This window comes from Mus caroli, chromosome 17 (genome assembly GCF_900094665.2).
Source record: "Mus caroli chromosome 17, CAROLI_EIJ_v1.1, whole genome shotgun sequence".
Lineage (NCBI taxonomy): Eukaryota > Metazoa > Chordata > Mammalia > Rodentia > Muridae > Mus > Mus caroli.
Genome location: NC_034586.1, coordinates 60,530,417 through 60,554,444, shown reverse-complemented (window position 1 = coordinate 60,554,444; position 24,028 = coordinate 60,530,417). Strand labels below are relative to the sequence as shown.

The 24,028-nt window shown below is 38.9% G+C and overlaps 1 protein-coding gene across 2 annotated transcripts in view; it reads left to right on the top strand.

Moving 5' to 3' along the window:
- The first annotated feature begins 906 nt into the window (after nucleotides 1-906).
- The window catches only part of Pja2 (praja ring finger ubiquitin ligase 2), a 51,748-nt gene continuing 28,626 nt past the window's right edge, over nucleotides 907-24,028 (top strand). For both annotated transcript variants that reach the window (XM_021186545.2, XM_021186544.2), the window contains exons 1-4: nucleotides 907-1,064; nucleotides 18,330-18,443; nucleotides 20,043-20,243; nucleotides 21,732-22,776. In XM_021186545.2, coding sequence (XP_021042204.1) covers nucleotides 18,413-18,443; nucleotides 20,043-20,243; nucleotides 21,732-22,776 — 1,277 coding nt within the window. In that variant the 5' untranslated portion in view covers nucleotides 907-1,064; nucleotides 18,330-18,412. The remainder of the gene's footprint in view (nucleotides 1,065-18,329; nucleotides 18,444-20,042; nucleotides 20,244-21,731; nucleotides 22,777-24,028) is intronic.

Below are 24,028 nucleotides of genomic sequence, written 5' to 3'. Positions count from 1 at the left end.
AGGGGACATGTGCATCACTGACATAATGAACTTAAACTGTGACTGGGTTTAAATTAAGCAAGGTGTCCAGGGACTCCAGCTGTTGTATTTATTTTGGTTGCATGAGACGGAGAGCTGATAACTCCGAGCCTGACACCCGATATAGCTTAGCTGTCAGCTGCTAAACTCTGGTCAGGCCAAATCTACATCTCACCTATAGCTGCTTAATCCAAACAGAATCAGAGAGCAGGGCGAGGGTCTGACGGGTGGCGGGCGGGTACTACGCACCACAGAGAACCACAGCAAACTAGCTCTTCCTCCGTATGTTTCTTTCCCCCGCTGCTATCAGAATTGCAACTGGTTGCGGATTTTCTTTTTTTGTATTTAAATTGCAAATACTGGGTAACTTCTCACAGCCTTGGGGACCGAATTCTGCACCTCCATTTTGCTGGGGGGGGGCTGCGGAAATGGAGGGAGAAGTGTAACTGCGCCAGTCCTGCGCTCAGCTTTCCACACCCCCTTCCCTACGGGAGACCCCGCCCTTTTCTCCCAGCCAAACCACAAAAGGCCTGACAGTGGCTCGGGCCTCGGCGCCCCGCCCCCGCCCAAACGTCGCAGTGCTGCAGGGGCGGGCGCAGGGCCAGAGAGGGGGCGGAGCCAAGCGCGTCTCCACGCTCCTCGGCCAATCCGCGAAGGGCCTGGGAGCGAGCTTGCAGGCGCCAGGCAGAGAGACAGCCCCAGTTATTTTCCCTTTTTCTGCCACGTCCAACCATGACGTAAGCCTACTTCTCGGACTGCGATTGGATGCGTGCTTTTCCCCCTGCAGAGAGACGTGAAGTCTATTGGCTGCGCCTTCAGAGGGCGGGGCTAAAGCGCTCCCTTCCTCCGCCTCCTTCGCGGCGCAAGGGGCGGGACGCGCCGCCGCCGCCGCCGCCGCCACCACCTCTGCTTCCGCCGCCGCCGTCGCCGCCGCCGCTGCAGCCGCTGCGCGTTCGGCGGGGGAGGAGTCGGAGGCGGAGAAGAAGGCGGTGGTGGCGGGTGGAGGATCGAGCGCTGTTCTCGCTCTGGAGCCGCTGCACATCTCGGTGAGGGGAATTTTTTTTTTTCTCTCTCTCCATTCCGGCTGATTCTGTCAGAGGGGATCTGGGTGAGGGAGCCGCTGCCCCGGCGCCTCGGCTTCGGGGGTCCCCGAGGAACGGGCCGAGCCCGGCCGGCCATGGTGGGTGGGGTTGGCGACTGAGCGGCCTCCGGCCATCCCGCCCAGGGCCGCGCTCTAGCCCGAGCCGCCGCGCCCGCCGCCCGCTCGCTCCCGCCGGCTGTCTGCCGTCCTTGGTGCCCCGGTCAAGGACCCGGCGCCTTGCCCCTTGCGGCCGGCCAGTGCCGCCCACCCTCAGGCCCTCCGCGGAGGACCGTGGCGCACTAGGCCTGCGGGGCCCCTGCCCGGCCCGGCACGGCACGCCTTCCACCCCTGCCTCCCGGATTTGCGTCCTCCCCGATTGTCACCGAGGCCCAGGCACCCTGTCAGGCAGTGCCAGTGACCTAGCGTCTTCTCGGTCAGCGTTAGGCCCCGGCACGCCGGTCAGAGGCACCTTCAGGGCTCCCCTCCCCGCCCCCACCCGCACCTCCACCCCCACCCCAAGATGCCTCCAGGTTTATCATTTTTTTGCGCACATTAAAAATGGTGAGTTGAAAGCTGCCCAGACCAAGTTGAATAAAATAAAACAAAACAAAAAAAATTGTATGTCTACATAGACAACTGCTTTGAGGCTCCTCGTTCTGTCAAGTATACGATTCTTTTTTTTTTTTTTTTTTAAAGAGGCCTTACTCTATTTTTATCACGAAATATTTGCTCATATTTCTTTTAAGATGGCAGTCATTGCTGAAGACTTAACAGGTCATTTGATGAGTGTCCACACGAACGTAAAAAATAGCAGCAATAAACGTAACATGTTTGTGATTGTCTTCTGGATTTCATGTCTTTTTATATGAAATAATTTTATTCTTCTATTACAGACATGCACCCTCGGTGTAAAATTCAGCAGTATAAAGAGAGAAGTATTAAATAAATACTAATATGTGACTATTTTCATCCTTCAGTGCCCCACCAGTATTTCGGTTTGGTGGTCATCTTTCCAAGTGCTTTCACAAATGCATCTTGAAAGACACACACACACATGCAGAGTTGTCTCCTTCAGGGATGGGGGTGAGGGCTATGCTGAGCACATTTGTGTAAAGCTTGCTTCTTCTAATTATATATCTTGGACAGACATTGACTCCCGTTTTATGTAGGCCTCCTACATAAAGTATTAGACTTTTTCTATCTAAGGGTACATCCTATTTCTTTAATTTGATTTAATTTGAGTATTCCTACTGAAAGCCGTATCAGTGATTGCAGTTGAAAGTTAGGCTTTATACTAAAGGTAACTAACTCACGTATTGATTGATGCTGAACTGTAAGCTCTGAATCCTTTATTTTAGAACATTTCACCGTGTGGAAGACTATAATGTAAAAAGAGCAGCTTCCACTTTCCCTTCTAGTATATTGCCTCTATCCCAAGCCACTGTTCTAATAAGGGGGAAAAAAACTGTGTGATCATTTCTGGAGCACAGATCCACAGAAGTACAGTTGCAGAAGTAAAGGGTATGAGTATTTAACTCTGATAGCCATCTAACCCTTATTATTACTCTTTTTAAAGATATTATTACTATTTCCTGAGTGTTTCTTCTAGATGGTCTTCAGACCACTTGTGAGTTAAAATTTAAAAACCCTATTTTGAATAAGATTACATATACATTCTTAGAACTGTTTTACAGTCTTAAGCCCCTCCCCAAATTGTTCTCACCATTTTATCCATATCTTGCTTTATATTAAAGCTTTAGTTACCCCATATATATATATATATATCATTCCTTTTCAATATTCCCAGCTCCTTTATGGTTGTATTGCTGTAGTAGATGAAAACTTTAAGGTAACTTTGTTTTCCTGTCTCTGGCAATAAAAAAAAGCTTTTGATCCTTGGGGCCCCCCCCCAATTTTTCATAAGGCTAATATTTTATTTACTTGACAATTATCTGAAAGTATTTTTTTTGGTTTCCTTTCCAGTTTTTATGACATTCTGTTCATTGCATTGCCCATTAGGTGCTATGTATTGTTGAATAGTAGGGCTAATAGTTAAAATATGTTACTTTTTCTTTAAGGTAAATGCTTCTGAGGTTAGCATTAAATATGATTTTTCACAAAGCTTTTTAATAGTCAATATTAGGTTAAAATACGCCCTTCTATTTTTAGCTTGCCCAGATAATGTTTTTGTTCTTATTTTTGAAAACATTTAGCGAGTGTGTGTGTGCACATGTGTGTTGTTACAGCATGCTTATGGAGATGAAAGGACAATGTATGGGAGTTGGTTCTTCTGTCATGGGCTTCTGGTTTGCATAGTGTCAGGCTGTGTGGCAAGTACCCTGACCTACCTGCTGCCTCTCTGGCTCCTCTTGCTGTCATTCTTAATATTTATAAAAAAGTAGTGGAGGTTAAGTCTTTTTTCTTTTCTTTCTTTCTTTTTTTATTTTTTTGACATCTTTTCAACTATATATATGGTTCCATTTGGGTGTCACTAGTGGTTCTTATATACTAGTTCCTTAAAAGAGATTATCTTTTCAAAAAGTCAGCTTTTTAAAATTAGAGAGTAAATTAGAATTAATGAAATGTACTTAAGATGTACATCTCATTGTGTTTTCATAAAAGTATACTTTTATGTCATATATATATATATATATATATGCACACACATATATGTAGATGTGTGTGTGTGTACATATAATATATAACACAATCAGGACAATATTTTCACCCCTCTGAAAACTTCTATTCCTTTGAGGTCAACCAGACTTTGACCCTTAGCCCCGGGAAACCCCTTTCCTTTCTCACGTTCTACATTGGTTTCCCTTGGTCTACTGTTTCATATAAATGTAGTTATTTCTTTTGTATCTGCTATTTTCCAGCATCATGCTTTTGAAGACCATGTGTGTGTGTGTGTCTGTGTAAAACTAGCTTCTGTTTTTTGTGAAGTAGTTCATGATAGTTGTTGATTTACTACTGTTTTAGTCATTTAATCAATGTATTTGGGTTGTTGCTTATTTGGGGTTGTTATTAATAAAGGTGCTGTGAACATTTATTCTGAGTTCTTATGTGAATTGAAACTTTTTTTAACCTGGAAAATCTCTAGATGTAGTATTTACTGACTTATATAGAAAGTGAATGTTTAATCATTGTCCCATGTTTCTTGTCTGCCAGTGACAAACAGCAGTTTGCCTTATCCACTTCCGTACACCCTTCTAGTATATGTATAGTAGTTTTACTATATCACACTGGTTTTTAATTTTTGTTGTTCACGTGTTTGTTTTCTTGGTCTTTTTGAAAAGAAATCTGTTTTGTAGCTGAGGCTGTAATGAACTCAAACTATGTAGTCTAAGCTAGCCTTGAACTCTTAACCCTCCTGCCTCGGGCTTCTGACTTCTGGGATCACTCCTGGGACACAGTGAATTTTAACTTATATTTACTGGATGACTCATGATGCTGACAGGCTGGTCTGTGTCTTCATTTGTAACTGCTTTCTTCAGATCCTTCAGCCATTTTAAAACTCAGCTTATCCTAATGAATTTTCAAGCTTTTAAAATATGTTGTTTATACGGCTACACTGACAGACATGAAACACACATTTCAGTATGAAGGTTTTTATGTTTTCTTTATTTCCAAACTACAAACAAGAGGAGGAGCTGAAGCGATGGCTCTGCAGGTAAGAGCACCTGCTGCTCTTCCAGAGGACCCAGTTTCAGTTCTCAGCACCCACATTGGTCTGCTCACCAATGCCTGTAACTCTAGCTCCATGGAATCTAATGTTGTCTTCTGGCTCCACAGGTACCTTCTTCACTCATGTGGCAACACAAATAATGCCTTAAAAAGAGCTTTTAATGGGAATTAATTTGGCTAATGAGCTTCTTTTTTTTTTTTTTTTCTTTCTTTTTCCTGTGCTTCTGTGCTCTGAGGATTCTTTACCAATTGCAAAGTTGTACAAGTTTCCTCATGTTTTTGGCTATATGTTTAATAGTTTTGGTTTTTACATCAAGATGCATTACATATTATGAGTTATATTTTTGTTTTATGATGTGAGAAAAGGTTTAAGGATTGTTTTCTTATCCATTGGCTATGTCATTCTAGTTCCATTTTTCGAGAACATTCTTTTTCTTATTTAGTTAAAAGTTAGTACAGTAAGACCACAAATGTGATGTGCTTCTGGACTGTCCCCTTGATCTCTGTGCCTGAAAATTTGAAAATACTAGATTATAGTGGCATTTACTTTGTAATAATTCTTGAAATCAGGAATGTGAACTCCTGAGCTCTCTTTAAGCATCACTTTGTTTGGCTCTTGGGAAGATGGCTTAGTGTAGTAAAAAAGTGCTTGCTTCTTAAGCAGGGAGGCCTGAGTTCCAATCCCTAGCACCCACATAAAAAATAGCCTAATGTGGCCATGTGCTTGTGATTCCAGCACTGAAGGATAAAAACAGGTAGAGCAGAGGCAGATGACCACCCAGAGTTGGCTAGCCATCTACTCTACCCTATCAGTGAGCTCCAGGTCCCTGGAAGAGACTCTGTATACACACGTAGCTACATAAAATGTATATACACGTATACACATAGCTACATAAAATGTATACACACGTATACACATAGCTACATAAAATGAAGCTCAAGAGAAAGTTACCTGAGTTGACACCTAACCTTTCACCAAGAACTTTGTATACTGTTAATTAGAAGTGGAGATTGGTTGCTATAAAAAACAGTATTTTCACCCTTCAATGCAATTTTGCTGTAGCTTCTTGACTACTAAACTTTGCATTGAGAAATTTAGTTTCTCAAAGTCAGTTTTTTTTCCCTGAGTGTTTTCTCTGTTTCCAACTGAGTTGACAGCAAATGGTACAATTTATCATACTAAGTTCATTCCCATTCTGTAAGAGAGAATTGACTTTTAACTGTGTAATTATTAAGTTTGGTCCAGAAAACTAGAACTTTATATACTGTTAATTAGGAATGGAGACCAGGTACTTTAAAAAATACAATACTTCCACCATTCAGTGTACCTTTGTTGTAGCTTGTCTTGAGCAATTGATTTTAATTTTTAGTTTTCTTATTGAAAGTCAAGTTTTTTCCCCGAGTGCATTCTTTATTTCCAACAAAGATGACAGCAAACATGTAATTCATCTTATCTAATAATGACTTTTGGAAGAGCTGACTTTATAGCATTTGCTGTAATTACTTGGCTTGTTATCTTGTTTAAATTTTTTTGCATCTTTATTGCTATAGCAGATCTGTAATTTTTCATTTTGGTAATTTTGGTTGTTGATTTTTTTTGTTTGTTTGTTTTTTGTTTTTTTTGTTTTTGTTTTTTCAAATTCATTTTTTTTTTAATTTTTAAAGGTTGTTGATTTTTTTAAAAACATTTTTTAACTTAAAAAAAAAGTTTATTTGAGGCAGAATCTAGTACAGCCTTGAACTCTTGATCTTTCTGACTTTACCTCCCAAGTGCTGTACCCCCCCCCCCAAATCCACCCACTCTCACCCCTGACTCAGCCCCTGATTGTTCTGCGCTCATAAAGTCAGCTACATGTTTTTGAAACTTTATTAAATTATTTTGTGCTTTTTGAAGAGTGATTTAATTATCGCCCTTGAATGCATGGTAGAAATTTTTATTAAGTTCTGTGGACCAAGCACTGTGAGCCCCTGGTTCCTCTTTGGTGGTCAGAGGATGAACTGGGGGAGTTGGCTTTCTTTACTACCATGTTGGTTCTAAGAATTGAATTCAGATTGCCAAGCTTGGTAGCAAGTGCTATTATCTACTGAGTCATCTCTCTAACTTTGTCTGAATTTCTTCAGTGATATCGAATATCACTTTAAAAGATAAGTCAAATGTCAGACTAGAGTATCAGATCCCCTGGAGTTACAGGTGGTTGTGACCTGGCTGATGAGTGTGCTGTGAACCAAACTCTAGTCCCGAAAACCTCCAGACCTCTTTGTGGCCTTCACTCTGGATTTTAGGTAGTTTTCACTGCACTAGATATGGGAATTATATCTATTTATCCTGCTTTGAGAGTCTTAGGCTGTGTGAGGGTGAGAATTCACTTTCGTCTTTGACTCTCAGTTGACTCTGGATTACTAACATTCATATGTTCTCTTTTGGAATATTGTTTATATTTTATTTCTGGTTTCTTATTCCACATTCAATGCCTTTTCTTTTCTTTATGCTTCTGTTCCTTGTGTTTCTATGTATTATATCCTGAATATTTTCTTATTGTCTGGCTTCTATTGTGTTGATTTTCTTTTCAACTATTTCTGAACTTTTTTACTTGTGTGTTCTTGCTTTTAAAGTTCTGTCTTTTTTCTTTCTGATTTCTATTTAGCTTTATTTAAGTGTTAGCTTTTATACAAAGACTCTTACTATGTGGTCCTTCTAGTCATTCCCCAGTTCTGTCCCATCTGTAGTACTTGCTGCCTTTATTCCTTAGGTAGGCTCTTGTATGTCTGGGGGTGGGGTGAAATTATATGTGGAAATTGCAACCTGGTTGAAAGAAACAAAAGTGACTTTCTTTCGCTAGAGAGGAAATCTCACCTGTTTCTGTGAGGTGCTTGGGTTACTGTCCTCAGAGTAGCAGTATTCTCAGCTTGTGATCTGAGGATTGAGCAGATCATATGAATTGCAGCTCCTGAGCTAGATGAAGTTGAGCTTACAACTGAATTTTTAGGCAAGTCACTTTTCTTTGTCCCTGCCATCTACTTTCTCACCCAAAGCTAAGATATTTTTATGTTCTTTGATTAAAAGGATTTGTTGTTGTTGTACTGCACATTACAAAAGGAAAAAAAAAAAACCCAACAACTAGTCTAGTGACGTTAACTCATGAGTGCAGATTGAGCTGTGGTTGTCAGTACAAGACCAGCACAAGATCAGACTAGTTAAAATTCCTGAGTGGATGCGGGAGGTGTTTCTGAGACCCACTCCTGCCTGAGGAGATAATAGCAAATAATGGCTGCTGGGGAAGGGGGAGTCTGGGTGGTTGTTGTTGGGGTTGATTTTGTTTGTTTTGTTTTTTTCAGGCATGAGTCCCAGCTAGGTTCACATGCTGGAGTGCATGACCCTATACCCATGAACATGCTGACAAAACTTATTGAAATCACTGGGTTTTGTTTGCTTGTTTTTAATGATATGCAGTTGGAGGAAGGTGGGTGGTTCTGGGAGGAGTTGGTGAGTCTGACAAGAGTTGGAGAGAGGGAGTAGGAGTGGAAATGATCAAAATACCTTAAATACCTGTATGAGATGGTAAAAGAATATAAAAATATTTTAAAAGTTACTGTGAAAATTAGAAAACTTTTTTATCTGAAAAGTAAAATTGTATTGGTCAGGATACCTAGAACACAACAGAAGGGATGCAGTAGTTTATAGTGTTATATAAGCCGGAGACTGTTGGATGTTAATAGTCAAGGCTTTTAAAGGAAAGATGAGTCAAACCCTAAAGATGTGGAAGTAATAAAATCAGGAAATTAGTGAAGCAGAGATTTTAGAGTCAGATTAATAAGGCTCCTTAAAAAATGAAAACCACAATAAATTGATAAGGGAAAAAGGAAAAAACCAAATTAATAAAACCAGGGATGAGAAAAGGAAATTCACTATTGACAGTAAATTTTCCAAAAGAAATTATAAGCAGCTTTATTCTGTTAACATTTTCAACTTAGTGAAAGGTCATAATTCTTTTTAGTTTCTTGAGACAGAGTCTCTCTATTATCTAGCTTTGGCTGTCCAAAGTTTTGCTATGGTGACCAGGTTGGCACTGTGCCTCTGCTTCAGAGTGCTAGGATTTAGTACAGGGATTAAAGGCATGCACAACCACACCTGAACAAAGTTGAAGTTCTTGAAAAACACAATTTGCCCAAACTCAACATGAGGAAATAGGAAGTCTGTGTTGTGCTTTGTAAAACAAGTTGAATTTATTTAAAACTTTTCCACAAAGAATATCCCAAGCTTACATGTTTTCACTGGGAAGCCACTTAAGTAAAATAAAATGTTATATTTAGAGAGTCTTTCCCTAAGAATTAGCAAATAAATATCTCAGTACCTATTATGGGTTTTTTTTTTATCATAATTGTGGTAAGAAAGCTAGATGTGACAGTAGACAAGTTGTAGGTCATTATTTCTTCACAACATGGATATAGAAATAATGAAATGTAATCTAAAAATAGATATAACCAGCATAGATTTGTATGAAGAATGCAGTTTTGAATTTTTAAATTATAAACAGTCCGTTGCTTTAGCTGAATAATAAAGTCCTTCGTACCTTCACATAAGAAGGAATCATATCACAAAATTCAATGTTTATGTCGAATACTGTTAACAAACCAAGAGAAGAGAAAAACCCTTAATTTGTTACTGTGTTAACAATAATTCCCATGGTTAACATAATGAAAAACTTGAATCTTGTCCACTGCCTTTTCTCTCTGTTCAGTATAGCGTTGGAGCCCTAGGACATATACATATACACACATTAAGCAGGCTGGGCTGGAGAAGTGGCTCAGCAGTTAGGACTGTGTGCTGCTCTTCCAGAGGGGCTGAATTCAGTCCAGGACCCATGTCAGGCTGTACCATCACTGCTTGTACTTGCACATACATGTGACAGAGATTCACAAAGACACACACACACACATATATATACATACATATATATGTATATATATGTGTGTAATAATAATTTTTTAATAATATGTATGTATTAATATGTATGTAATAATATGTATGTAATAATAATAATATGTATGTATATGTATGTATATATATGTGTGTAATAATAATTTTTTAATAATATGTATGTATTAATATGTATGTAATAATATGTATGTAATAATAATAATATGTATGTATATGTATGTATATATATGTGTGTAATAATAATTTTTAAAAGGCCCAAGTGCTCAAACTCAGAGAGATTAATCAGATTTGCAATTCATAAAACATCAAAAAGCAATCAGCCACTAGGTATATTATTACCACTGCTAAGCAGAAATAGTTATAGATGTTTAAATACTCTTCTCTAAGAAAATTTTTGTTCATTGCTAAAGAGAAACAAACTTAGAATCCATGCAGAAAAAAATACATTAAAAACATAACCCAATCACAAAGTACATCATCTTTAGGCCAACTAAAAATCTTCCTAGTTAAAAATTGTTACCTCCAATTTTCATCATTAAAACTCTACCTCACCAGAGGTTTATAAATTATGTGCTTAGCTGCTGAAAATAGGAAAATAACAGTGTAAGCTAAGTTACAGTGATTTCCAAGACAGGTGAAAAAAAAGTCAGTAACATTGTTGTAAACTCATTTCACCATTTCTCTGCTAAAACATCATGTAAATTAATTCTAAAAGTAAGTGCTCTTCAGTAAAAATATCAACAATTCTGAAGTTGCCAAAAAACAAAAGACAGTATATTTAATATTGATCTTCCCATTTTCACATTTTTGTTTAAAATAAAAAGCAGATTTTCATGAGATGTATAGAAAATTTTGTTCTAATATAAGAAAATTCAGTATCTAAACACTTCTTACATCATTTATGATGTTATCTATAGAAGGATAACTAGTCCTGTGTTGCCCTGCAGTAAACAGCAGATACTGTCTCTGAAGAGCAGCCTGACTGATAAGTGGTTTTTCTTCAAGGCTTCTCGGAAAGTCAGTCATGAGGGCTTGACTTCGAAGTTATTCTCATGTGAGAGAAGACCTCAGTGACTCTTGGCAGGAAAAAGAATGATCAGTATTTCATCTTGTGGCTCTTTGCATTGGGCTAGTTGAGTGATCTTCTAATGAGTCACCTGCTTCTCCTAGAATGAGCTGAGAGAGCACAAGAAGACCAGTTCCTTTTCCCTGAGCTTGTAGATCACACAATCGCAGTTACCATAGAGACAAGTTACAAGACGGGTTGCTAATATCAAGAACAATGACTTGTTGAGCATCTGAGTTTGACTCAATTTATTCCCAACTCCTAGCCTTCTTTCTGTTACCATATTTCCATCAATGAAAAGAGCTCATTTATTCAGCTCCTTTCATTGTTATTTATAATTTAAATATTATACATAGTATTTTTATTATTCAGGGTTTTCTATAGGAACAGAACTTAGAGAATGAATATGAATGCACACACAAACATATATATACACACACACATATATATGGAGAGAGAGAGAGAGAGATTGATTGATTAATGGCTTATAGACAATGGTCCAGTTAGTCCAATAATAGCTGTCTACCAACAGAAGGCCCAAGAATCCAGTAGCTGTTCAGTCCACAAGGCTCAGTGCCTCAGCTAGTCATTAGTGTATACCAGAATCTCAAAGAAGTAGACTCTAATGCCACTGAAGGACTTGTCAGCAAGAGCAAGAACAAGCAGGCAAAAAGAGCAAGTTTCCTTCTTCCATCTTTTATCTAGGTTGCCAGCAGAAGGTGTGGCCCAGATTACAGGTGGATCTTCCCACCTCAAAAGATATAGATTAAAAATTGGTTCTCCCACTTCCAATAATTAAGAAAAAAATCCCTCACAAGTGTGCCTAGCCACTTGCATTTTAGTTAATTACAAATGTAGTTAACAGCCAAGAATACTCATCATAGTCTGTTAGCTAATATAATAGACACAGTGTATTCAAATACAAATAAAACCAGGCCGTTGTAAGTTTACTGTAGGCATTTTTTGTCCTATGCCCATGCTTGTCTTTCTGGTTTATTTAGTTTTCAGTTTGTATAGTTTCTCTGGAAGTAGTGTCATAATGTCTTAAATAAATCAGTAATACCTGAGCTACCAATGGGTAGCTCAAGATTTCAGACTTGACCCTCTTTATAGTTTTAACTAGAACTGTATTTAAAAACTCAAAGCATTTGAAATGGATAGTTATCACAAGTAGAATACAGTCATACTAATTCTGGAGAAAAATACCTTTAGAAAGTTCACAGACCAAATACTTCCTGTTCATTTTAGGAACAAACCCCAAACTGGCAAATTAATAATTTAATCTTGACCCATTACTATAAACTTTACTATGTGCCTTCTCCTTGTTCGAGTTTTCATACTCCAGAGGGGTATGGAAACAGATAAAACTGCTGTAGATGGTTGATTATAATGGCATTAGAGAAAATTGGTATATGCAGAGACATTGTCATCTATATAATACAAGAAATGTTATTAAAAATAATAAAGAAAAGGAGAAAAAGAAAATAATTGTAAATTGCTATAGAGAGTAAAGGAAAGCTAGGAAAGTGATTGAAATCTCTCTGTCTATAGAATGAAAATATAGATATTTTAAAAACAAAAGATTAATCCATCCATGTTGGTCAAATATAGAAAAATAGGAAAGAAAAAGACATCTTTGTGATACTGATAAAAGTCTTAATTAAAATAGTCCACCTGTTATTAGGAAGAAAAAAAAACTTAAATAGTACATACTGTAGGAATTACAAGATATCAGCTTATTAAGACAGGATCCCAAATAGCTCACATAGAAAAATGTGGTTTTTCTACTGAAGCAGTAGTAAATTGGCATGATGTTTCCCTTTCAGTGATAAATATTTCAGAAAGCAGTACCTTCAAGGTTTACCAATAGTGGTTTGTTTTTTAACTGTCCTAAATTGTGCTAGACTAATGAGGTTATTTTATAACATGCAAAAAAAAATTAAAGTTTGCCTTCTCCGTAAATTCTCTGAAATAATTATTTGGGAATATGATTCAGTGTGCAGTCAAAAGGTATGACAACAGTAATTGGTAATGAATCTTCACATTTAGATCAAAATGTTGAAAGGCTTCCAAGAATTTTGTTTGTTTGGTTTTGGTGCTGTTTGTTTGCTTGCTTGCTTTAGTCAAGGTCTAACTGGACAATTCTTGCTAACTTTGGTATTAGATATGTAGACTAGGCTGGTCTCAAACTCGGTGATCTGCCTGGGGTCTAAGGTGTGCAGTACCACAAGAGTATCTTTAAAGGGAGGTTTTTTTACACATGGTACTCTTGATGATTCCTGTTGTTTCTAATTCCTTTCCTTGCATCCACATTCCTGTCAAGGTTTTGAAGACATCAGAGCTGCTTTATCAATACCTCTAGTGTCTTCTTTCTTACCACCTACAAGTTGTAGGTCTCATCATATTTTACTGTTTGGCACATGTTCACTCTAAAGGGGGTGGACCTGGGGAAATGGAGCCAATAAATGAGGTTGCCTAAAGTCTTATGCAGTAGCTAACTTTATTCAGAGCACCAGACTATTTATACTCAGAGGGTTAAGAGGAGTCACATGAGTAAAGTATACAGTCACAAGAACAAGTGATTGTATACTTGGTGGGTAAGCCACATATGACAGGCAAGCCATAGATGGCAAAAACATGTTTTTCCATAGAGGCATATAAACAAATAACAATAGCCAGTTAATAGTGAGTAATTTGAAATAAATTCATTCTTTATGTGGTACACCTAGAAGGGTCACAAAAGCATGAATCAGAAACAATTCCTTTGTTTTGAAGAAACTGAGGTCACCGCCTCTTTATCTTGGTTCCTTAGAGTTATCTCACTGGCACTCAGAAATCTCACCTGACTCCTTCCATTCTTGACCTTGTTCCTTTATCTCTCCCTTTTTGATTTTTTTTAAAATGCAGTCTATTGAGAGGGGCTTTGATTTGAGATGTTGTAGATAAATCTAATTGCATTTGATGCATGATTATCCTATAAGCAAGCAAATTACAAACATAATAATAACAGAACAGTGAAAGCATTGCATGTAGTACTCTGCTGCCAAGGACGGGGATCTGACTGTGTCCAGTACTATTGATTACTTATTATATTGGTAAGAAAGATCTAGGATACCTTTCAAAGAGACCTTTGTGATTAGTATATCTGGTCTCTTGTAGAACATAAGGCCATATTTGCTCTTTAATAGGAATGTAAATGTTATAATGTCCTATACATATAGAAAGAGATTAAAATCTCAAGTAAAAATTAAGTGCAGTCCCTTCTTCAGATGAATAAATGAGTCTATTACAGTCCCAAGGTCCAGTCATAAACACAGAGTCACTAGTAAAGATAAGAGGAGCTGGATCTATCCTATCTAAACGTTGAAACAGACGAGGGTGAGGAACATAATACCCATGTTCAGAGGCACTCAGTGCAGATGCACAGGTCAAAGCAGCTAGCATCATCAGAAAACAATCCTCAGGTGGCAGCGCTCTGTATATCGTAGAATAATCTCTTCCTTGATGAGATGGGCCTTAACTTGGCTCCAGGTGGGCAATCTTGACTTCTGATATGGTCGATACTCTCCTTTTGTCCTTGAGCTAGATGGAGTTTTGCTGTCTTTCTGGTGACTTTTACTGTCTCCTTACCCTCCACAGTCATCATTGATGGGCTGGGGCCAGAGGAGCCTAAGAGGGCCAAAGAGGAATCCATGATGTTTCAGTGGATCAATCTGCAGTGACATATGCAAACCCCTTTCCATTGTTTTTTATGTCTGGAAAAGTAAATACAGGGCAGGTTAGTTCATCAGCTTGCTTATTTCCCTCTGCAGTAAAACCAGGGAAGTATATTACTGGTAATATCCTGCAACATAAGCAGAACCTGAAACAATATTTAAGGGTTTATGAATTAACTGCAGTAGGTAAGTCAAAACTCTTAGTTCCATGTGTTGGACTGAGGCAAAAGAATATCTAGATCACAAATCCCACCTATATCATTAGATGAGCCATCAATGAAGTATCTGTCTACAGAATATCAGATGGTTGGATAGTTTTTATAATCACAAATTCAGTTCATATAAAAATTGCCATAGCTTAGCAGCTGGATAATAATTTCCTATCCTTCCATATCAATCTACAAATGAAAATTGAAAGTTCATGTTATGTAATGCTCTTTATTCAAAGCACTATTTTTAAACTGGGCTAGGAGGAGTCACATGCGTAAAGTATATAATCACAAGGGTAAGCTACACTGGAGAGTAAGCTGAATGCCACAAAAACATGGTTTTTTTTCATAGAAGCATATGAACAAATAACAGTATCCAGTGGTAATAATAATCTGAAGTAAACTCACTCTTATTTGCTACACCTGAGAGGAGCATGAAAGCACAGTCCAAAACCACTTCTGCCATTTGAAGAAACGGAGATCATGAGACTCTTGTCCTGGTTTCTTGGAGTTTTCTCAATGTACTCAAAAATCTCACATAGCTCCACCTTTTTTTTTTTTTTTTCATTAATTTATTTACTTCACATCCTGGTCACAGCCCCCTCCTCCCCAGTCTCACCCTCACAAATCCCTCCCCATTTCATTACCCCCTCTTCTCAGAGAAGGGCAAGCTCCACTTGGTTACTGCCCTGCCCTGGGACAAGTCTTAGCTGGACTAAGCACAGCCTCTCCCAATGAGGCCCAAGTAGATAGTCCAGCCAGGGGAAGGGGATCCAATGGCAGGCAAGAGTCACAGACAGCCCTCAGTCCAGTTGTTAGGAGACTCACATGATGACCAAGCTGCACATAGTACAAATGTGTGGGGAGCCTAGGTCCAGTTATTTATGCTCTTTGGTTTGGTTCAGTCTCTGTGAGCCATTATGGGCCCAGGTTAGTTGACTCTAGGTCTTGTGGTTTCCTTGACTGCTCTGGCTCATTTAATTCTACACCTGGCTTTTCCACAAGATGCCCTGAGCTCCACCTGATGTTTGACTGTAGATCTCTGGATCTGTTTCTTTCTGCTGTTGGGTGAAGCCTCTCAGGAGACAGTTATACAAGCATAGCAGACAGTACCATTAATAGTGTCAGGGGTTGGCTCTCTCCCATGGGATGGGTCTCAGGTTGGGCCACTCATTGGTTGGCTGCTCCATCTTTATCTCTGCATATCTTGTAGGCAGGAGAGTTTGTGGGTTGAAGGTTTTGTGGGTGTATTGATGTTCATTCTTGGACTGTATTCTGAAAAGCACACTTGAAATTATTTCTTCTCCACATCTACACTGCTCAGTCCCTTTCTCTTCACTGGCCTCTCCTGTTGGTTTGTCTTCACATTTGAGGCTTGTCCTCTTAGTGCTGTAAAAACGTCAAAATTATACTGATTGCTCAGAATTCTCCAGTTAAGTCCAGTCTTAGATTTAACACATTCAAAACTAAACAAGGTATTTTGTCCAAATTTTCAGCTTTTTCTTTGTCACTTAGTGTCAAACACTAGCTGCTCAGGTTTCAAAATGAACCCTGTGCCTTCTTTTCGATCTCGTATCTGTAATGTCGCCTCTAGTTTACAGTATGTCAGACCTCTTTCTCACTACTCATTTTTACCCTAGTCTAAAGCACTGTGATCTTGTGTTATTGTTTTGTTGACATAACACCCAGGCTTCCTGACCGTGGCCTTTTTCTCCCCTGCGCATTTAAGGTATTTGACAAAGTAGCCAGGTTAAAACAGAAGTCGGATGAAGGCTCTGCTCAGGACTGCTCACTGGGTTCCAGTCTCAGCGGAAAAGCCCGCATTTCTCCCATTAGCCTGTGGGAGGCGCTGTGGGGAGGCGCATTGTGTAACCCTTCTTTATACCTAGAATGCTCTTTCCCAGGCTTTCCCGCCTCCTCTAATGACTCTTTGTTCTGTGATGGTTTGTATATGCTTGGCCCAGGGAGTGACACTACTGGGAGGTGTGGCCTTGTTGGAGTAGGTGTGTCACTGTGGGTGTGGGCTTGAGATCCTCACCCTAGCTGCCTGGAAGTCAGTATTCTGCTAGCAGCCTTCAGATGAAGGTGTAGACCTCTCAGCTCCTCCTGCCCCGTGCTTGCCTGGGTTCTGCCATGCCCCCACCTTGATGATAGTGGACTGAACCTCTGAACCTGTAAGCCAGCCCCAATTAAATGTTGTCCTTTATAAGACTTGCCTTGTCCACAGCAGTAAAACCCTAAGACAGTTCTTTAATCTAGGATAAAGGAATATAGTATGTATTTATTCCTTATTTTATTTGTATTTAGCACTATAGTCTTAGGTCCACAGATAAATCCATTCATTTCATAATTCTTATATTCTCAGATCTGAAAATAGTGTTTGGAACATGTTTGAATATAGGCTGTCCTAAGAATACTGGATCAAAGAAGTTTGTGATATAAACTTAAAAGCTGTGAGGGTTTTTAAAGATTGCCATGTCCTACACATGTCCTACACAGTGATTGCTGAGGTCAGGTTGTGTCACACTGTCTTATGAAAGCAGTGGTAATGAGAACCTGTGGGTTTCGGCAGCATGGTAAAATTATGATTTCTATATATGCCTTTGATTTGATCCAGATGCATTAGAAAATGGCATATTCCACAATATGTGATTTTTATGAATGAATGTAGATATGTGCTCTCTGATGTAAGTAACAATAGTCAGGTATAATAGCCTAGTTGCAGAGTGCTTATCTAATGATTTTGTGTTGATGATAGAAAATTGGTGCTTTGGTGCTTAAATATTAAAAGGATTTAAACAAAAATATGTTAAACTTAAAAAAACTTGTTGAATGATAAATTGTAGTTTTTACTAGTTTAGTTATCATTATTTGTATACTTTAAATATTTCAGTTTTCCATTAAACATTTTTAAGGTGAAGATTGTATTTTTAGGCTTAACGAGAATTTTGCTAATGAAAGCTAAATGAATTTATAGGAAAGCCAAAGTAGCATAGTAGACACTAACATAGTTAAGTCACTCTTTTAAGTTTATCTCAGTGACTGCGATAAAAACAGTGACCACAAGCAACTTGTGAGGGAAAGGGTTGATTTGGAGTACAGGTTACAGTCCGCCATTGAAGGAAAGCAAGGCAGGAACTCCAGGCAGGAACTGAACTGGAGACCACGGTAGACTGCTACTTACTGGAGTGCTTTCTCAGTTTGCAGTCCAGGACTTCTGCTCAGAGGTGGCATTACCAAAGTGGGCTATGCTCTCATCAGTCATTAGTTAAGAAAATGTTCCTAAGTGTGCCCACAGGCCAGTCCATTCTGGAGGATTCCATAACTGAGGTTGCATTTTGTCAGATTGGTCTAGTTATCTAGTTACACAAAAACTAGCTAGCTACCGCTGAGTCGGTTCATCAGTACTGTATTTGATTATTTACTTACAAGTTCTTACAGAACTTGCTTACAGCACGATTGTTTGGGGTGTTTGCTTGCTGTTGCATTGGTCAAAGCAAGTTATACTTTTCAAAGTAAGTAAAAGGCCAATATTCTTCATTAATATTAGTTTTGCCATTTTTATTTATTCTTTTTTTACTAATACTTTGTTTAATGCATTGTTTCTTTATAGGAATTATTCTCAGCTTATTCACTGTGCAAGAAAAAAATTACATCCATAATTCTACTGAACTGGAATCATAGACACTGCCATATATGTCACAGTACACTGAAAAAGAGCCATCAGGTAAGGAAGATACATGCTTATGCTTCTATGTTCAGGATTCCTTTTTTATTTCTGGGGTACTTTAAATATATGAAAGCAGGCAAAGTGGGTCATAGTTTTAATTCCAGCACTTGGGAGGTAGAAATTAAATGTGACATGTTATCCTCTGATAATGATCTTATGTAATGACTCATTTTAAGACATCTGTAGCTATTTAATATTTGTATAGATTAATTTCTAACTTAATAAAACACCCTTTCATTTCTACCTTACATTTCATTTTGGAGGCTGTTCTTTTAGAATAGTAGTAAAAGATATTGATCCTTAATATTATTGAGGAAAATGATTACTTTTTTCCTTTTTTGTAACAATTCATAATAAATAATTGACTGAGCTGTGGGGCGGTGAGCTGTGCAGACAGCCTGGTCCCCAGTCAAGCACAGGCCTTGAACCCCAGTGACCCAGTAGGCTGTGGCTTCCACCTAAGAGGGCCTGCAGGTGTTCGGCCACTCCCCTTGGGCCCCTGGCTCCTGTCTCAGCTACAGCCTCCCACAGCGCCCCCCCCCCCACCACAGAATGGTGTGTGGCCATCAGTCACGTAGGCAATGCCCCAAGCTCCTGGTATTCTGTCTGGACTCCACCCCCATAGTTACCTGGCAATAGCCAGGTAGGTCCAGCCACTATAAAAGGGGCTGTTTTTCCCTCCTTTCTCTCTTACTCTCTTGCCTCTCTCTAGCTCTCTTGCTCCCCCTCTCTCCGCCCCCCCCTCCCCCCCCCCCCAACATGACCATGCTAGCCTCTGCTTCTCTACTCTTCTCCCTCTCTCTGACTTTCTATAATAAACACCTTAAAACCATGGACTGCCTCTTCTCATTGTGATCTGAAGTGCTAGAGCAATGGAGCGGGTCTTCTCCTAACCTCCTGCTGGGAGGCCTCTCTGCCCTTATTCTTTGGCCTGGACCAGAGTCCGCCCACGGGCCCACATTCTGTTCTCAGCTCTTCCACAGCATACAGTGGCAGGAGCTAGAACCTGTCATCCTCAGCCTCCATGCAGGCCTGGAGACCCTGAGTCAATTCTGGCAGGTCCACAGGGACCCTGGACTCCACCTTCCCTACTCCCATAGTGGGGTCCTGTGGCTTCTGACAGCCCAACGCCCACCCACTGACAGTGTGGGGTTTGCCACGTAGTCAGACTTCCCTCATCCCACCTTGCCCAGCGGCTGGAGCCCTGGGCCAGACACAGGGCCCCATTTTTGACCCACACTAAGTAATATGTGTATAATATTATACTCTTTAGTAAAATACAAATTAATATTCAAGTTTAAATGCTGGTGTCTGTTCTAAGCTTTATATATAACATCCATTTGTAATTTTAAAGATGGAATAGCATGTGTTTGATTTCTTCTGTGATTGTTTCCTTCTAGAGAATTTTTGCCCTAGGCTTCAGTACATAACTGTTTAGTTGTTCCTTGTCATCCATACACCATTTAAACAAAAGCCTGTTCAGTGGTATATAGTTTAGTGAATAATAGCATATTTGTTGAAACACTTGTCCCCCTCCCAACTTGTTGCCATAGTAAAGGTCATTGCTGGCTCTCTTAATTTAATTTATACTTTCAGTAATGGATCAAGAATCCAACAAGGCTGCTTGGCCTAAACCAGCAGGAGGATATCAGACTATTACAGGCAGGAGATATGGAAGAAGACATGCGTATGTCAGTTTTAAGCCATGTATGACCAGGCATGAAAGAAGCTTAGGTCGGGCTGGTGATGACTATGAAGTGTTGGAACTAGATGATGTTCCAAAGGAGAACACCTCAGGTATGTACATGTAGTCACTTAAAGGTTATTTACTGTAAACTTTATATGTTTTCACTATAAAAACAGTACATTTTGTATTTTGAAATTTTTATTGAATTTAATAGAAGTAACATATACATTAACTACAGAAGAGGATTCAATAAGACCAGTTACTAAAATACAACTAGTTGTCATAGTGGTAATTACATAGCCACACCAGCTAACTCTTATCCCAAGTCTTTTTGTTTTTTTAAAATTTCACCTGTATTTACCTTTACAGCAGAATGTAACTGGACATTATTTTTTCTACTCACAAGCCTTGCTGAATTACAAGACCTAGGAACTTTAGAGTTTTGTTCTCAATATTTATTGAGAATTTTTTAAAATCCATTTATTTATGGAAATTAGGCCATGTCAAGTCTTTTTTATGTGAACCGAGTGTGTTTTTCCTGCATACTACATTTAATTAACTTTTCTTTTAACTTCCTCTAGATAACTGAGCTATCTTATTTTTTCATCATTTTGTACAATATAAATAAACATCAAGGTATCTGGTAATAGTTATTCAATTAAACCTCCTTAACTATTCAGTAGTTTGAAATGTTATATACAGATATTCTGTAAATAGTTACATTGTTATGTATATTATATAAAGTCTTCTGGTTTCAATTTTTTTTGGTTCTAAGCAAACTGGATATAGTAGCATATTTTCCTTGTCATTTATATGTCAGAATCTGAATTACTAGCTAAGTCATTCATATAGGAAGGATTATCTCTTATAAGATTACATTTCGGGTATTTCTATGGTTTATTTATTTTATTACACCAAATCTCAGTATTGATCTTTGTGAAATTAATGATAAAGATAGTCAAGTTTAAAGTAGTTATAGATTTGATTTTCCTCAGGGGTCAGAATTATAACAACGGATGACAAATGGAATCAGTATATTCACTTTATTTTTCAGTTGTATCTCTAATACCTAAATTGTAAATATATTATAATAATACATTTTTGGCATAGAAATATGAATGTCTAGAAACTAAAATGTAAGTTTTTAATTAACATCAAAATATGATTAGAATCTCATTTCTCATAGCTCTATTACCTTGTATTAAAATTATATCTGTCATGATTCTTTTTTTGTTTTTAGTTTATAATTAAGAGATAGATGAGAACAGTTGGAGACAGGTTATTCTCTGGCTGCTTCTGTTTCTTACTGAATATAGAAAGCTTTTTTTTTTGGTCATAGAGAAGATTTTTCATAGTGACACTTAAGTTAAAAACAAACTCTACAACAGAAACACAAGGGATAGGGTAATGAGAGGCTCTCTGGGGTCAGAGCTGAGTTCATAATCTAAGCAGTCTGACTGCAGCAAAGTTAAAGAATATAGAAGTGCTTGGTGTATTGTCAAATAGATAATAATGCGATTTCCATGGAACAGATATTATATAAATTTTTATCTAAATTAATCCCTCCAAAATGTTTTCTTCTGTCCTTTTTTATGAAGGTTCCAGTTCATTGGATCAAGTCCATCCTTCTTTACCAAGTGAACCTACAGTTGAAAAAAGTGAAACAGAAATTTCTACTTGTGGTCCAGCACTGAATCAAACCACTGAGAGCAGTCCATCCATTGCCACAGTATGTCATAGTGAGGAAGTCAGGGAGACCTTAGAAAGCAAAACAAACCTTCATAATCACGCTGAGACAGAGTATACTCCAGCAGTTTGTAATGTCTCAAGTGTCCAGAATGGAATTATGTTGGTTCATACTGACTCTTATGATCCAGACAGCAAGCATGATGAGAATGGCTCTCTTCAACTTGGTCCTGAAGCTGTGGAAGGTGGTAGACATCAGAAGGTATTAGGCCGTGCAGTCTTTGAGCTGGAAAATGGAGAGGCAGAGATCTACGCTGATCTGTCACCATCAGTTCCCTCTCTCAACGGTGAAATAAGTGAGGAGTTTGAAGAGCTAGATTCAGCCCCTTTAGAGAAAAGTTCTACTGCTGATGCTGAGCTTGTCCATCAGAATGGGCAGGAATTTCAGAGGTCTTCTGAAGATGGCGTTGTTAGAAAGAGGCGACAAGATGATACTGATCAGGGAAGACAGACAGAAAATTCAACTGAAGATGCAGACTGTGCTCCAGGCCGTGTTGAACAAAATACTAGTGATAGAGCCAACCACCATGGAAGTTCTCCTGAACAGGTAGTAAGGCCCAAAGTTAGAAAAGTGATAAGTTCAAGCCAGGTGGACCAAGAAATTGGTTTTAATAGGCATGAGGCTAAACAAAGAAGTGTTCAGAGATGGAGAGAGGCTTTGGAAGTTGAGGAGTGTAGTTCAGATGACCCTATAATAAAGTGTGACGATTATGATGGAGACCATGACTGCATGTTCTTAACTCCAACTTACTCAAGAGTTACACAAAGGGAAACAGAACGTAATCGTGTAACATCAGAAAATGGAGCTACAGCTTCAGGAAGGCAAGAATCTCGGGACAATGCCTTTTGGAATGCCTGCGGAGAATATTACCAACTCTTTGACAAAGATGAAGACAGGTAAGCTCCATACAGTACTTGGTTGACTTAGGTACTGAGCCAAGTTTTTAAAAAAATGTTATATATTCATTATACAAAGGATACATGTATATCTTGCACTTTGATCATATTCAATACACTATTGCCATGTTTTACCAGTCCTTTCCCATCTTGCTGATCACTTTTCTCGGATAGTTCCCCTTCCACTTTCATATCTTACATTTTTAAAGCTATATTCTGCAGAAGAGAGAGCATGCAATAGTTGTCTTTCCAAGTTATTTTGTACGATAATCCCCAGTTCCATCCGATTTTCTAGAAAGGCATACATTTGTCTTTATGAGTGAGCAAAACCATATTGTATGTTTACATTTTCTTTATCTGTTCATAAGCTGATGGACATCTGGGCTGATTCCTCAATTTGGCTATTGTGAATTGTGTTGAGATAGAGCCAGTGAGATGGCTCTGTGGGTAAAGCTGCTTACTGCTGAGCTGAGCCTGATAACCTGAGTTCAATCCCCGGGTTTCACAGCGTAGAAGGAGAGAACCATCGTTGGTTGGTCTCTAACCTGTGTACATGCACTGTGGTACTCTTACATCTACACACCTACCCAGGCATACATGCACATATAAAGTAAATGGGATTTTAAGATTTAAATAAAATAGTGCTGAAATAAACATGAATGTTGAGGTTGTCTGCTGTATTAGTCAGGGTTTCTATTCCTGGACAAACATCATGACCAAGAAGCAAGTTGGGGAGGAAAGGGTTTATTCGGCTTACACCTCCATACTGCTGTTCATCACCAAGGAAGTCAGGACTGGAACTCAAGCAGGTCAGGAAGTAGGAGCTGATGCAGAGGCCATGGAGGGATGTTCCTTACTGGCTTGCTCCCCTGGCTTGCTCAGCCTGCTCTCTTATAGAACCCAAGACTACCAGCCCAGAGATGGCACCACCCACAAGGGGCCTTTCCCCCTTATCACTAATTGAGAAAATGCCTTACAGCTGGATCTCATGAAGGCATTTCCTCAACTGAAGCTCCTTTCTCTTTGATAACTCCAGCTGTGTCAAGTTGACACACAAAACCAGCCAGTATATCTGCCATATGCTGACTTAGATTCCTTTGTGATATAACTTGGTTATATGGTAGTTCTATTTTCAGTCTGTTAAGGAATCTTCAATACAGATTTCCATAGTGGATACGCTAATTCGTATCACTATTAGCAGTATTCAAAAAGGATTTCTCCTCTTGTGCATGCTCCCTAGCCTCAGTTGATT